The sequence below is a fragment of the Podospora pseudopauciseta genome, assembly GCF_035222475.1.
Source record: "Podospora pseudopauciseta strain CBS 411.78 chromosome 5 map unlocalized CBS411.78m_5, whole genome shotgun sequence".
Lineage (NCBI taxonomy): Eukaryota > Fungi > Ascomycota > Sordariomycetes > Sordariales > Podosporaceae > Podospora > Podospora pseudopauciseta.
The window spans coordinates 1,853,639-1,869,528 of record NW_026946665.1 but is presented as its reverse complement, the minus strand read 5'-3'; the positions used below and the strand labels follow the sequence as shown (position 1 = coordinate 1,869,528).

The following is a 15,890-nucleotide window of genomic DNA, read 5'->3' as shown; positions in this document are numbered from 1 at the left end:
CCCTTTTAGAGGTTCTGGATAGAGGTTCGTCACATAATTCTTATAGTACCGTAAAATCTCTTTTTATAAATATTTATTTTTTATACTCTTAAGAATTTTTAGGTAATAAAAAAAAATAGGCATTTATTTAAAAATTATATACCGGCCGGAAAATAATTTGCGGTTAAGATTCTTATTAATATTATACTTATATTTAAATCTAAAATATTTATTTATAAAACTAATATAGTAAAGTACTAATAGAACGCTGTAACGAACCCTTATATAGAACCTCTAAAAGGGATATAGGTTAAAAGTAATTTCTAATAATTAGTTCGGTGCAGCTAAACAGTGCACAACAAAATATCTTAATATAAATATAAAATACCGTAAATATAAACTTAAATTACATACTACGGAATTATCTATCTACACTAGCTAGTTCCTCCGTATATATAAACCTTATGCTAAGCCTAGCACTATTTTGGATCGATAGACTCTACTATCGATCCTATCGATACTATCCTTTTTAGGATTAACTCTTTTAGATCGATCCTTAATCCTAATAATCCTATTTTAATTAGTCCTTGCTCCTATATAAACGATTGGTCTATAGTGCGCCCCACGCTCCACTAAGTGTTAAGCCGTAATAAACGCCTAGAAGGGCTAGGAAATAAAAAAAATATATAAATTAAATAAATAAAACTTAAGTTTTTAATTTATAAGCTCTATAAACTAGAAGAGGCCTGCATTAAAGGGAGGGTAGTAAAGGAAAAGTAGTAGCTAAGGAGGATATAGAGTAGTGTGACGAACCCCTATTTAGAACCTCTAAAAGGAATATTAGTTAAAGGCACTTTTAAATAATCTTAGTTCGGTATAGCTAAATAGTATATAATAATAACTTATTTTAATTATAATAGTCGGATATTAACGATTATAATTTATATTATATATTATAAAACTATTTATTTATACTAGCTAGTTCCTCCGTATATATAAACCTTAGAACCCTAAAGTACTCGCCCTACTATAGCCTCGATTATTTCTAGCACATTATATCCTATAATATATTTATCGTACTATACCTTTAATTACCTTTAGTACTTTATATTTTATAGACTATTCGTAAGCCTTAGTATTATAATACTTTTATTTATATTTAAATAACTATCCCCTAACCTCTTTAATAATCGGCTAGGCGCCTTACGCCCTATATATAGCGTAGCCTACTATTAGTTTAATTATAATATAATGCCTTTCCTTTTAGGTCGACGTCCCGACGACTATATTCTTAAAATAGTATTTATATTTCCGCTTCCTTTATATTTCTATAGTACGTCCCTTCTTCTCTTATTTAAGTTATTATATCTAATTATATAAGGAAATCGATTTATATAAATATTAATTATCGCTATAATTAAATATAGTTCTTTACGAAATTTAGTTTTATAATACTTAAATATATTTATTATAAGGAAAATAACCTTTAATACGTAGCTTCTCCTTAATATAATTAATACCTTTTATATATTAATTTTAACCGCTTTTACTATAACGTTTATAGCGTAAATTATAAGTCTTTTCTCGACCTCCTTTTTCCTTCTTTAACCGGCTCCGTAATTCGTTCTTTAATTAAAGAAAAGGAACGCTTAAATACCGAAAAGTAAACTACTTTAAATAAACTTTTTTATTTTAAAGCGTAGTCGCGCGCCCTTAAGGTTCGAGGTTTTACTACTTTTCGTCGCGAATCCTAGCTCCTTAAGGAGGAAAAAAAAAAGGTTTCCGCGTAGCTTATTACCCTATATAGCCCGCCGGTAGCGGATACCTCTATTATTTTTTTTTATTACCGCTCTTTCTTCCGACTTTTCTTTTCTAAATCCCTTTTTAGGCCTTAACTAGCCTTTAGATCTTCCTTTAAACCTTAATATTACCGGTCCTTCTTTCCTAACCGTATTAAATATTATTAATAACGTACCTTTTATTTCCCGAAGTACCTAAAGTATATAATATTATTTATATTTAATTCCTCTTATATTTTTTAACTTTATAGTATAGTATATAATACGTCGACTATTACGTCGAAGGTATAGGTTCGATTCCTATTAAAGTTCTTTTAACTTCGTTTTATAGCTATTTAGCTATAGAATAGGGCTAAGTCTTTTTACTTATTTAGATTTTAGTTAGTCCGGATATCGTTAATAGAATTCTTTTTACTTATTTAAATAATTAAAGTATATTTATAGTTCCTATAAATTATTTATAACCGGATATCCTAATTAATTAACTAAATACTTTAATTAACCTTTATTAAACCGTAAATTTAATATCTTTTTTATATTATACTCCTTTTCTTTATCCTTCGCTATTACTTATATATTAATTTTATTTACGTATAATACGGGTTTTAAAAGTAAAATATAAAAGGTATATAACCGTAAACGTATTATATTAAGTAACTTTAATTCGAATACTATTTCCGATATTTTCCTTTTAACTTTAAACGGTCCTACTCTTCTATAGTCTAGCTTCTTACTAAGTTTTTTAATATATAAATTACGTATAGAAAGAAATATTATATTTCCCCCCTTAAAGTAAGGTCCCTCGAACCTTTTAATATTATAATATTTTTATATCCTTTCCCTTATAAACTTTAATTTTTATTTAAGCTTACTGTAAAATATATATATTTTATTTACTTTAACCTTTATTTTAAGTACTTTAACCGTAAGTCCTTACCGTAGATTTACCTTATAACCGAAATTCGCGAAGAATAATATAGCTTTAATCATTTTAATTAGTAATATATTATATATTAGTTATACCGTAAATAATAGTTTAACTTAATTATTTTATTCGAAATTAATATAATTCTATAAATATTATTTTATAATTTAATTAAGCTGTTCCGTTTAATTATCCGTTTAAAGGTAATAAACTAAAAACGCTTTACTTATTACCTCTAGCCTTATTATTAACGCTCTTTAAAACTTTAATACGAATTTAATATTACGGTCCGTAATAAATTCCTTTAACTATATATATATTAATATAATATACTATAGTATTATATTTATTAATTATTTTACCGATTAAATCTTTTTATAAAGTAAAATGTATACTTATTTAATAAGTTTATCGATTACCGTTAATATATTATCGTACTTAACGCCGGTTATTATATTTTTAAACTCTAGTAATTTAATAATAAAGTCTATCGTAATTAAATTTTATAGCTATTTTATAACCGGTAATAACTTTAGAAATCTATAAAGTTTATACTTTATAACCTTCGTTCTTTTATATATATAATATAATTAAATAATTCCTTTAACGTCGTCTTTAATCCTTAGCTAATTAAAGTACTATTTAATTTTTTATAGTTTTAACGATATTTATATATCTTCCGAGCTTCGATATATAAATCTTTATTATTAATCCCGTCCTATTACTTCGCTTTATATACGCTCGATTCCTATACTATAATCTTCCTCGATTATTTCTTTAAATACCTTATAGCTTTAGTTTTTCCTATTAATATTACTTTATAATATTATTATTTAACTTCCTTTAATATTTATTAAAAATAGCTTTTTTACGATATACTATATAATACTTTATTTACGGCTATAATAGATATTTAAAAGTACTATTTAGCGTTTTTTTAAATAATAATAGTAACTCCCTAGGTATATTTTTATAGTAGTCGGCTCGCCGGCTAAATACATCTACCCTAGCGTTTTCCGAACCCTTTTTATAGTTAATTTAGAAATTAAATTCCGAAAGAAACTTTAATTATTATATTTACTATACGTTAAGGACCTTCGTAATAATAAAGTATTATAGATTTTTATAATTTATATAGACCTATATTTTATATTTAATATTATTAAAATATAGCCTTTACTTTTCGAACGTTTTAATAATAGTAAGTAGCTCTTTATTATAAATTAAGTAGTTTTAACGTATTCCCTTAAACTTCTTTAAAAAAAAAGCTATTAGGATAGCTTACTATCGTCGTTTTATTACCTTAATTATTTACCGATTATATAGTTTAATATATCCGCCTCGACTTTAAATAATCGATTAAAGTTTAGTAATTTAAATATTAAGTCCTTTAAAATAATTTTTTTTAACGTCCGGAAAGCTTATTCCTTTTCCTACCCCTATTAAAATTCTACATCCTTTTTAATTAAATAGTTAAATAGCTTCGTAATATTTATATAGCCCCGGATAAATATTTAATAGAAATTTATAAACTTTAAAAATTCTTTAACGTATATTTATAACTATAGCATAAACTAATCTTTAATTATTACGATTTTCCTAAGCTTTATACGAACTTTATTTAGTAATATTAAATATTTTAAATATATTATTTTCTATATATAGAACTTATTTTTTTCTTTATTAATTAAGAGTTTAGCTCCGTATAGTACGTCGAGTATCTCTCGTACGTACCGCTTATATTTTTTTAAAGTATATAAGTAAATAAAAATATTATTAAAATAATATATTATTATTTTATTAAGGTATTTCCGTATTATATAGTTAATAAAAGATTAAAACGTCGCGGGTATATTAATTAACCTAAATAATATTACGAAATACTCGAAATAACTATAGGATATATAAAACGTTATTTTCTATTTGTTTTTTTCTTTAATTCGTATATAAATATACCCGATAAGTATATTTAAACGTATAAAGTATTACGCCTTTATTAATTAACTTTATAACCTAAATATTAACGGTAGCGGGTAATTATTTTTTACCGTTTCGTTATTTAATTAGCGATAATCTATATATAATCGTAAGTTACTATCCTTCTTCGGTATAAAGAATATAAGGTATCTTATTAGCGATATAAACTTCTTAATATATTTTCTTTTTAAATTTTTATTTAAATATTTCTATAATTCCTTACTTTATTTATCGTTAGTGTAGTAGACTTTAAATAACTATAGCTTAGTTCCTTCTTTTAACTTAATTTTATAATTCTATAATCTTCGCTTTAAAAGCCTTTTTAAATATTTAACTATAAAAGCTAAATATCCTCGATATTTTACTAATATTACCTTTTTTTTATTTTTCTTTACGTTATTATAATAAACGTATTTACTAACCTCCGATATTTCTATTAACGTTATTAACTTTATTTCTTTAATTTTACCGCCTATATTAATAAAATATATTATTATTTTTTATACTCTTTACGGTAGTACCGTGGAGGGTATATATCCTATACTTTATTCTATATATACTCCTAATCTTTTATCGTTAGTTAAATACTTTTAAGGCTTTTTTAATCGTAAGTAATTACTATCCCTTTAATTAATATTTAAATTATAGTTTTTATACTATAGTTACTTTAAAATTATATTCTTTAAAAGTCCTATATTTATAATATTAAATATAATTAATATTATTTTTCCTTCGACTATAATATTTAGAGGTAATATTTCTTTATAAACCTTGTACGTAGGAAATAATTTTTATATAATGATTTATTTTTTTTTCTTCTATAGTATATAGGCTTAATATACGAACTATAATAAAATTAAATTCGTTTTTATATTACCGTTTATTAATATTATTATTTAAAGATTTTTTTATTATATAATAATTTAAAGGTATTTATTTTTCTTACTTCTTCTTTATACGGTAACGACTTTATTAATAAACGCCGGGTCGTTATTTTATATTTTTACTTTACGCTAATACCTTTAAAAATACCGTTCGTAATTTATTAAAGGTTAACGGCTCCCATAAAGGGCGGTAAGTCGTTTCCTAAGCGGTTATATCGTTTAAAAGCGTTTTTCTACCTTAGGTTATTTAATAATATAAAGTCTTTTAACTATATTTACTTAGTTTCTTTTTATTTTCCGTCTTTAATATTCTTTTATATTTATATTTAATAACGGTTTTTCTATTTAGTTTTAAGCGTTTTAGCTTAATAATATCGTTTAACCTTCTTCCGTAAATATATAACGTAGTTTAAGCTTAAATACTATTTTAATATTATTTTTTTTATAAGCGTATATTATCGTTTATATTTTAATTATTTATATATTCGACGTAATACTTTATATATTTTAATATAATCTATATAACTTAAAGGCTATCCTTTAATTTAATTAAGTTTTAAACCTTTTATAAAACGTAATTATTTAGGTCCTTTTATTAAGTTTTTTCTTACCGGGCTATAGTCCTTTTAACTAACTATAGTTTACTTTCTTTACTTACTTTACGTACCGGCTAATAGTTATATAGCGACTTACTTTAATAATACTTTATATATCTATATATAATATATTAAAATTAAAGTACTTTCTAATACTCCGGATATATAAAATAAAGCTATACCGTATTTCCTTTTTAAAGTATATATTATATAGGTACTAGTATATTTTTTAGTAGCTTCCCGATCTTAATATTAGCGACTTTCTTACCTTTTTAATATTTTTCTTAGCTCTTATATAAAAGCTTTATATACTATAATATATTCTATAAAATAGTAATTCCGTACTTATTATATTACTTTTTTAATATCGTTTACTTAATAGGTTTTTACGTAAGACCCTTACCTTTAGCGATCTCCGTAGTAATTTTTATAGCGATCTATACTATTTAATCCCGTAATATTTATATTTAAAAATCTCTTTCCTCGTACTTTACTTTTAGCCTTTTTAATACTTCTTTTATTTCCTAAAACTCTATATTTTCCTATCCGGTATACTAATTAAAATTTTTTTCGAAACTTATTACTCCGCTTTATTAATACTTAATAACTATTACTTCTATAACCTTCGGTCCTTTTAATATAATAATTAACGTAATTTCCTTTTTTTATTTAAGCCGTTTAAATATCCTATAATTCTTTTTAAAGTATCTTACTTTACCGTAAATAAAATACTTAAGATTATTTTTACTTTAGCCTCGGCCTTACGGCCTTTACTACTATATAATATTAACGTTTATTAGTCTTAAATATATAATACCGGAGTAGCTAGTACTAAGATATCTCCGCTTATATCTATCGTTTAAGTAGTTATTATTAAAGTATCTTTTATAGCTATTACCGTAATTACTTTTGCCGTTACTTTTTTTCTTTTTTATATAATATTCGAATTGCCGATCGTCGATTTATATAGCTATAGCGATATACTTATTAATAGTATCGGGCCTCGACTCTTTATATAATTTATTTTTTACTTTATCCTTAAAGCTATAGTAGAAAAGCTATATTAACCTTTTATCGTTAATAGCGTTATATAGGCTATCGATTTTAAACTAAGCTACGTAGTCGTGTGGCGAACCCCTATCCAGAACCTCTAAAAGGGATATCGGTTAAAGGCACTTTTAAATAATCCTGGTTCGGTGCAGCTAAATAGTGCACAATAAGATGTCTCGATGTAAATACTAGATGCCGTAAATATAACTTGAATTGCATACTGCGGAACTGTTTATTTACGCCAGCCAGTTCCTCCGTATATATAGACCTGTGGACCGTGGACCGTCGTCTTGTATACGGTCCTCGGTCCGCTCCGTATTGGCCGATACTGGACCGTGGACCGTAAGCCCCGCCGCGGTCCCCGGTCCCTATCTTATTGGTCCGTCTAATCTCCTGGACCGTGAGCCCCGCCCGATGGCGCGGTTTAGTCTTGATTAGTCCTCGTGGCCCCACTGTCTTCCAAAACCGTAACAAGTCGGCTACCGAACGCGTTTAATATAGACTTAAAAGTCTACTCTACGTACGCCTTACTTTATTATATTCCCTAAATACCTTTTTAAGTTTAGCCTTAAAGGTATAATAACTTTCGAAATATTCTACGGTAATCTTCTTTTAATCCTCTAACTCCTATTCGTAATAGTTATCGAGGATAGGCTTAAACTATATAAAAGCCTTATCTTTAAGCCTAATAGCCGCGAAAATTACTTTCGACTCTTTATTAGTAAACTAATTTAAATATTAACGAAAGTAGGTCTTAAGCTAGATTAAGAACCCTTTAAACTCTATCTTTTCTCTTTTATAATACTCTAGTACCGGGAACTTAATAGTCGACTTAAACGTAATCGAGATAGCGAGAATTTACTTTTAGGTCTGTTAAGCCTCGTCCTCGAGCTCTTTAAGACGCTTAATAACCTACTTTACGGTAAAGGGTATAGGTCTAGCGGAAGGTCCTTTAGCGCCTAGGCTAGGCAGGACGCTTCCTATTTAAACGTTTTTAGGTCCGGCTATAGTAGTAAAAAGACGCCTTTAATTATCCGTAATAGAGTTAAAGTAAGTATGTAACGTGTAACGAACCTCTATCCAGAACCTCTAAAAGGGATACTAGTTAAAGGTACTTCTGAATAATCCTGGTTCGGTAGGGCTAAATAGTATATAATAATGGCTTATCTCAATTACAATAGTCGGATATTAACGATTGTAACTTGTATTGCATACTGCGGAACTGTCTATCTACACTAGCCAGTTCCTCCGTATATATAGACCTTGGAACCCTGAGGTGCTCGCCCTGCTACGGCCTCGATCACTCCTAGCACATTGCATCCTGCAATGTGCTCGTCGTGCTATACCTCTGATCACCCCTAGCACTTTGCATCCTGCAGACTGCTCGTGAGCCTTGGCACTATAGCACTTTTGTCCATGCCTGATTGGCCGTCCCCTGACCTCCTTAATGATCGGCTGGGCGCCCCACGCCCCACATGTGGCGTAGCCTGCTGTTGGTTTAACTGTGACAAGCAGCCAGAGCCAGCCCAGCCTGTGCGGCGCAGCGCACGTCATCAGGTTCAAACCCGGCGCAAGCGAGAAGCAGATGCAATTTCTGACTCTGACAGTGATTGAGCTACATTTTGGTATTTCTCCCATAGAAATTAACCCAATATTAGTCTTGTTGTGGCCAGTGTGATTATTCAGGGGTAATCTCAACAAGGTTGTGTGGCTGGTGTGGTGGTGGTGGACCAGATCCACATGTGGTCCATTTCCTGGTCATCCAATTTAATGTTTATTGCGAGAAGACTCTCGCTTCATGATAGATACCCCTATTCTTGAAACCGTACAAAATAATGTTTCTAGTCAACCCTTCTGGCTGGAAGATGTAACAGTGAAATGCATTCTATGCTTTGCTCGCTCCTCTAGATCAATGACCGGAGTTTAAACTGGAGCTGCGGACTGAGCAAGAGCATTAATCCATTTCACTGCCAGTTACAGTACCAAGGTCAACTGGTTTCTTGATGCTGAAAACAGCATGGCTGGTACATGTCTTGGGGTACGGGATGGAATTGAGGGGCTTTATCATAGCTGTGATGGGCGCTTTTTTGACATCCCTGGAAGGGGTTCAATCATTGTTTCTGGGTTCCACAAGGTTACACATGATGTCGATAACTACATCTGCACAAGTCCCGTCCCTTGGACATGCGCATATGTGGAAAACAAGATATTCAGGTTGGGGATAGTTCAACGAGACACGGATCGATGGGACTTGTATTGTCGTTGCCACAGGTGCTGGCATCTATCTAAGTCATTGTTCCTTTTTTTCCAAAACCGAGACTGTATACGTGTACCCCTAATCATGTCTCTCTCGTCGTCCTTCCTCCACTGCCCCTGGCTATCTTCTTCAAGATTACCACATGGATCCCACACACGCACCTAGGCACTCAACGGAACTCGAACGGCTGGTCATCAGGGGTACGCCATTTTCCTTTGACAGCATCATAGGAAAAGTAAACGGGGCGCGCAGCCGGCATGTCGTACGGCAGAGCTGATGTGACCTGGGTGGAACCCATGGCCGCTGTCTGATCGCCTTGCTAATACCAAATGTTGACGGTCACGATGGGTTGATATTCTCCGTGGGCGCCCTTGAGGAGCATGTACTTGCCAACCCAGATCTTCATAATTGTCAGTGAGGATGGAAAATCTGGAAAGCAATATTCAAGAGGGGCGATGAGAAACCTACCGGAGTCCACTTCTTGGCAGCTGGGTCTTGAACATCAACCAGGATATGAACTGCAACTGCGTAGTCATTGGAGGCAAAGTTTAAGGAGTCGGGCTTTGCGTTGGGATTTTCCTGCTTGGCAGACCACTCGCCGTCCTCCTTGGACTGGTTGACCTCTGCAATGTACTGAGTCGGCATGATGAGCAGATATGTGTTGTTGTGGGCGAAAGTAGACGTTTGATCGAAAAACAGAATGTGTTCTGGAGAGCTGATGAACGAAGTCTGGACGGCGGCGAAAGGCCTCTTTATAGACACTTGCCCTCTTGGTGTCCGGTGCTGGATCTGGCTGGACCTCAACCACCGCTGCCAAGGAATAGTACGTAAATATGGTACCTTTGGTATCCCAAGATGATGTTACTGTGTTCCTGGTGGCAAGCCGATGACCCCCTGGGGCACCAAAGACTTCGATAGCATGGGCTTGTGGCTAGCTGAGCAAGAAGGCGAGTCCAAACGTGCGTATCACACTCAGTTCCATGTCGTAACTCAGGTGACCATTTCGGTTGAAGCGTGGGTATCAGCTCTTATGATCAAGAACAGCCATTCCATTTCAAGATGTGACGGCAGGAACTTTCGATATGTCCTCAATCTGACTGCTTGTTTTAGACAAGAAAGGTTCAAACTCTGCTACTGTGCTCCATCCGCCATCATGCACCGCTCGACATTAAGCTTCTATTTTTCACCCCGGGCTCCCCACAAAAGGGAACAGAAACAGCTGTCAGAAGGTGTGGAGTAGCATAGAGTGTCAACACCAGCCATTGATAAGGGTCCGGTTGGTCCAACTCTATCCCCCGGCGGCACGGCCCATCCTGCAACAACTGTACTAGCAATGTGACGTCGGGTGCGCAATTTCTCTTGGGTATTCACAAAAGGGCTTCAGGTGTTTTCCGATAGCCTGCGGGAGAGAGGCAATATCGAGAGCCACAATCATCCAACCCAATCAAAACTTATCAAATATATATACCTTTCATCAACAGACAAGTCTGTCGGAGAAAGAAAACCTCTTCGCCATTCAGACTTGACGATAATCTTTGAGTTTTTGAACAGCTACCTTTTCGGCCTTGAACGAACTCACTGCAGCCGACGGAACCATGGAACCGTTCTCTTGGTCAGAGGTGTGTATCATGAGCCCTGTGTTGATTCAAAGCATCTTGACTTTGTGTCTAACTTCTTGCTCCATCAGGCAGATTGCATTTTGATAATTATGGCGTTAGCTTGGCACGACAACAATGTCGCCCAACTCATGGTGGGTGAGGCGGTCAGCAATGGGGACTAGAACGCTGTGTTGAGCATCGAGTTCGACTGCCCGACATATCTTGTGGTGCCGGAGCAGAGAATGCCACCCCGGCGATTCGATCTTGCGATACTCAAGGTTGCCACCAATCAGTTGTTTTTTCGCATTCTAAGTGAAGGGTAACCATTAAAACTGGGACAATCTGGCTGCAGAAGTTACACAGTGTTTCCAGGCCATTCGGCTTGGTCAAGGATACACGTATGGAATGCGTGGCCGAGGGCCGGAATGCATTATTGTCGAGTACGATGGGGCAATCTAGCGGATTTTGCGGGAGATCAAGAATGTACATTGATAAGTACATAACTAGAAGAAATCCTTAGCTTTTTGGGGCGTCAAAGACTGTGAGAATTTCAGTACCTCGTTGTCCGAGTGAGATCCGTCAGCAGGTCATGTGCGATCGCGGCAACCGTGCTGTTGACCAAGGGTTGAACGTGCCTTTTCACAAGCCCCACGACACGCGGCTAAGGATATCAGTCAAAGTAACTTATGTATTAAGATGTGCAGCCCCCATACGTATGGCTGGCCTGTTTCTGCCCGATACTATGGTAACACTCCCTTGTACTCCACGTGTCTGAAGCGACTCGGATCTGTTTCCACATCCCTTCTTCTTACCAGAAGCCCTCGTTGTATAAGCTCGGTTTCGAGTTCGTTTACATGCATTTCCGAAACCGCATCGGCCGACTTGACCATGGTTGGATCGATCCCTATGGGCCATGGACTCTGCATAGCTAGAGGCAGGCTCTCAACGGCCCTTGGGTACTCTGCCGTCTTTCCTGCTGCCAAGATGTGATATTTGCTAGGGTCGGATCTGTTGAATGCGCCCAGCACATCAACCTTTTTGATTGTTTGGGCCATTTTCCACAGAGCATCTAGCCCCTTTCTTCCTGTAGCGTCGAGGACATAGTTGCTCATCATGCGGTACCACATATCAACTACGAATGCCATGTTGAGCTGAACGAGAAGAACTGCACTTGGACTTCGTGACGGTTCACGCAAAGTGTTCCAATCAGGACAATAAGACCATTCAAACCCATTCTTATGTTCAAATTGGAATAGAATGAAGCTGGTCAGATCTTCTCCAACATTGAGGAATTGGAAGCAGATGTCAACCACCTGCGTGAAGGCTTGAGATATATCCAACGGTATAACATCCATGAGAAACTTGCCAAGATTGAACGATTGAGGCTCAAGAACTGCCGCCATCATTGTCGTTGTGCGACACGTGACATTTGGCTGAAGAACACGGCGGTCATACGGATTAGGGACCGCCCGGTTTAGTAACCTGTCATTCCGTGCAGACAGAAGATGACATAATATTTCCAAGCGGTACTGCATGTAGCGGGTGTCGGTTGCGTGATAATTGAACTTGTCTGCTCGTCGAAGGGTCGAAAATATGAGATAGCTTCGGTAAGCACCAGACGTGGGACCGCATATTTCTTCTGCCCTATTCATCGTATGCAATAGAAACCTTAAACAGCCCTGTTGCGCGAGCTGGCCGCAAAAGTCATTCCCCCGAAGTGGCAGGCAATCTGAGACCCAGTGCGTAGCTCAGAGACCTTCTAGATGCGGTCTAGAAGCTCCATAGCTTCAGCGTCAGAAAGCGTAACCAGAGTGTTGTATGCACGGAGCACGAGCTTGATAGATGCTCGGATCAGATAATGGCCTCTCCCTAGCCAATGGTAGAAACAGTCAAGGTATTCTTCGCTTTGAACGGATAGAACTGTGAGGTGGGCATTGATAAGTTGATAAACGCCATCCTGTCGTGAAGTCGTGTCGTATGCCAGTATTGCACGACCATTAAGTGTGTCTACTAGGAAGTCTTGGGCCGAGCGATGAACAAATCCAATCTCAGAGTCGACCAGCTCCACCAGTCCGGCACAGCGAAGCTCAATCTTCTTTCCGAGCGCGTTACATCGTTCGAGGAGACGCTGGGCGGAACCATTAGCCTGCTCATTGCTAGTTTGGAGAGCTGTTCCTAAAGTTGGGTCCAGAGCCAAGGCAAGAGTTGTGACTGTGCTGCTCCTCCAGTGTACGCCATCAAACAGCGCGAATAGGTCGAGAATCATGTTGGGATTTGTGGCCGCATTTTGCTGGTGAGACTTGCTTTCAGCATTCAAACGGTTCCATATTCCTTGGTAAAATCCATTCAGGAAATCTGGAAGAGAATTCAATCGTTCTCTCAGCTCTTGAGTCGAGTCGCTCTGTACCAATCCAGTTTGAAAGTTTTTAGAGAGTCAAAGCCGCCAACAGAAAAATTCCATCTGACTTGTCTCCAAACTCCTCTATGAGCTTCTCGAACTCTTCATCGTCGAGGCGTTGAGAACTGGTGAGACTTTGTAGCCGAAGCCTCTTCCTCGCATAGTTTCGTATGTCTCTCACTGTGAAATCCTGCACTCGGAAGGATGGTGTCATGTTGAAATATTGTTGTAAGGTTGGCTCGGGTCGGCTGAACGTACAGACTTTCACCCCTGGTATTTTGCACACCGTATCAAGAAGGCCAAGTAAAAAGAAAGGTCCGTCGGAAGGGTCGATCTCGTCTAGGCCATCCAAAAAGATGAGAATAGGACGGGCTGACTTTCGTAAGAGGTAGACATAGATGTCCTGGAGTTCCTTTATCGACCAATCGCTGGGGTTGTCTTTCAGTTTTATGCTTGGAAAGATTGGGTAGTGAAAGGCGTTGGAATAGTTGTTGTTGTTATTGTTGCTGTTGCTTAGTAACTGATGATTCAGAGAGCACAGTATTCCTTTAGTGCTCCTATCCATTGCGTTGCCAGGAAGCCAGAAAAAGTGGGAAATGATTGTCGCATGTGGTAAGTTGACCTCGAAATTCGCTCTCGTTCGGTGATCATCGAGCAGGAATTTGACCAGAGTGCTCTTGCCTGACCCCGGCTTGCCACTAATCCAAAAGAGCGGCTGATGCAAAGAACGGAGCCAATCCAGAAAACCACCTGCACGGAATGTTGTGTGAGTGGTTGGATTGGGATTCTGCTGGTTTGAGCCAGGGAGCCATTCAGACTTTGTCTCGACATGACCATCGATGGCCGCACCATTGTCTCCCTGCTCCATTGGATCGAAGATCCAGTTGAAGGTAGTCTTGCATACCTCGCCAATATGATTTCGTCGCTCATTCATAGTCGGATATTTTAAGCTCATCAAGATCTTTTCGTACCCAGATGAGGTCGGAATGTTTTTGATGTGAGAAGGACGTAGAGAGTGATCCAGGCTTGCCGCAACGCAAACCCCACCTTAATACTTTGGAGGGTGTTGGAACTCGGAGCTCTTTTCCAGATTGTTTACCAGGTTTGCTAGCTGTGTTTCTCCCTGTGACCGAGCACCGATGAAGTTGCAAAGATCCCAGTGCAAGTGGGAAAAGTCCTGATGCTGTTGCAGTGCTAGTGCGTCTAGCCTCGTGCTTTATGAATACTGGTCAACACCAACCCAGTCGAATTGTTTCCTGCGTATGACGTGGGTACAATGTCAACTTAGCACATACTGACGAGCAAACGAGTTTCCAAGTTTCTTTGAGCCTCGGCCATTGTCTTCTCGAGCCTTTCTATCCTGCATTTATAGATGCCACATCTTGCTGCCCAGGTAAGAGTCGCAAGCACTTTGCTCCGCGGCAACGATCGATATATCTTGGTAGTTTCTCTCTCCAGCTTTGTTGCGGCGTCGATAGTTGTCTGAGCGACATCCAACAGCCTCTGCTGCTCTCGAGTCAACGGCCCAGATATTGGTGTACAATGTTTTTGTAAATCGGCACATAGTCTTGTTAAGCATTGCGTTCCCGTACTTTCGACGGCCGATCCGGTTGAACAAAGGTTCCGGCAGACTCTGAAAGTTTCCCCCGCAAAGGAAACGGCCTGGCAGACTGCGCATGCTAAGGAAAAAGCAACGAGTGGCTCGAGACCGGACATTGTTGGCAACAGAAGCCCGAGAGATGACACTCGTCAGGAGGAAAGCCAACGGCAATCTTGACACGCGAGCCAGTTCATTCCTAAGGACGGGAGAGATTGAAGCTTTCATACCTACTCAGCGCGCCTCTTCTCCCTGTCGGAGGTATCTTGTTGCCCGAATAACTTCTTGTGCTGAGAGCAACCTCATAGAAAGCAGTATGCATGTAGGTGGCTGCCAATGGATACCTTGGGCATCGGATGTGGCTCCAATCATTACAACTAAAATGTCTAAGGCGACGTTATATTGAATAGGCAAACTTTTGCGTCGTTACGCCAAGCGTGGCGGAGAATGGCACGCCCATACGAGTGCAGATCCCCAGAAAACTGTTAGGTGCATGCAGCGCTGCGACCTCTGTATGTTACAGTCCTGCGTCTCTGAGCTGTCGGGAAAGGGCCGTGGCTGTGCATCAGCTCGTTTAAGTACTAGAAACGACTGTCTTTTTGACCTGAACTCGGGAACAATGTGTGCTTTGGTTGTCCGGCCTAAACGATGGAGTTTTCGAGGTTATAGTGACTGAAATATTTATTTGGCACAGGGTTTCGGGCCGCGATATTTTCCAAGATGGATGCCTCGTTGTCTCCCAGACATCTAGACCGAGTTTTGTTAATCTTGTCCACATACCTGACGCCTAGGCTGACGAGCACTTCAAAACAACCAATGAACCTGCCAAA

At 36.8% G+C, this 15,890-nt stretch overlaps 5 protein-coding genes across 5 annotated transcripts; 1 reads left to right on the top strand and 4 right to left on the bottom strand.

Annotated features, from left to right (window-relative positions):
• Positions 1-9,786: 9,786 nt before the first annotated feature.
• Positions 9,787-10,112, bottom strand: QC763_0078310 (uncharacterized protein; the record flags this gene model as incomplete). Its single annotated transcript, XM_062906067.1, has 2 exons — positions 9,787-9,867; positions 9,936-10,112. 2 exons carry the CDS (start codon positions 10,110-10,112, stop codon positions 9,787-9,789), a joined length of 258 nt encoding a protein of 85 aa, XP_062765137.1.
• A 346-nt stretch (positions 10,113-10,458) lies between these two features.
• On the top strand, positions 10,459-11,524 carry QC763_0078300 (uncharacterized protein; the record flags this gene model as incomplete). The annotated part of the gene is given in 4 exon segments (XM_062906066.1): positions 10,459-11,086; positions 11,155-11,229; positions 11,248-11,377; positions 11,418-11,524. 4 exon segments carry the CDS (start codon positions 11,063-11,065, stop codon positions 11,522-11,524), a joined length of 336 nt encoding a protein of 111 aa, XP_062765136.1. The 5' UTR covers positions 10,459-11,062.
• Positions 11,525-12,824: 1,300 nt separating this feature from the next.
• On the bottom strand, positions 12,825-13,331 carry QC763_0078290 (uncharacterized protein; the record flags this gene model as incomplete). Its single annotated transcript, XM_062906065.1, has 1 exon — positions 12,825-13,331. The coding sequence occupies one exon, from the start codon at positions 13,329-13,331 to the stop codon at positions 12,825-12,827; it is 507 nt and encodes a 168-aa protein (XP_062765135.1).
• A 160-nt stretch (positions 13,332-13,491) lies between these two features.
• Positions 13,492-14,397, bottom strand: QC763_0078280 (uncharacterized protein; the record flags this gene model as incomplete). The annotated part of the gene is made up of 1 exon (XM_062906064.1): positions 13,492-14,397. One exon carries the CDS (start codon positions 14,395-14,397, stop codon positions 13,492-13,494), a length of 906 nt encoding a protein of 301 aa, XP_062765134.1.
• Positions 14,398-14,747: 350 nt separating this feature from the next.
• QC763_510630 (uncharacterized protein) lies at positions 14,748-15,179 on the bottom strand (the record flags this gene model as incomplete). Its single annotated transcript, XM_062913642.1, has 1 exon — positions 14,748-15,179. One exon carries the CDS (start codon positions 15,177-15,179, stop codon positions 14,748-14,750), a length of 432 nt encoding a protein of 143 aa, XP_062765133.1.
• Positions 15,180-15,890: the final 711 nt, after the last annotated feature.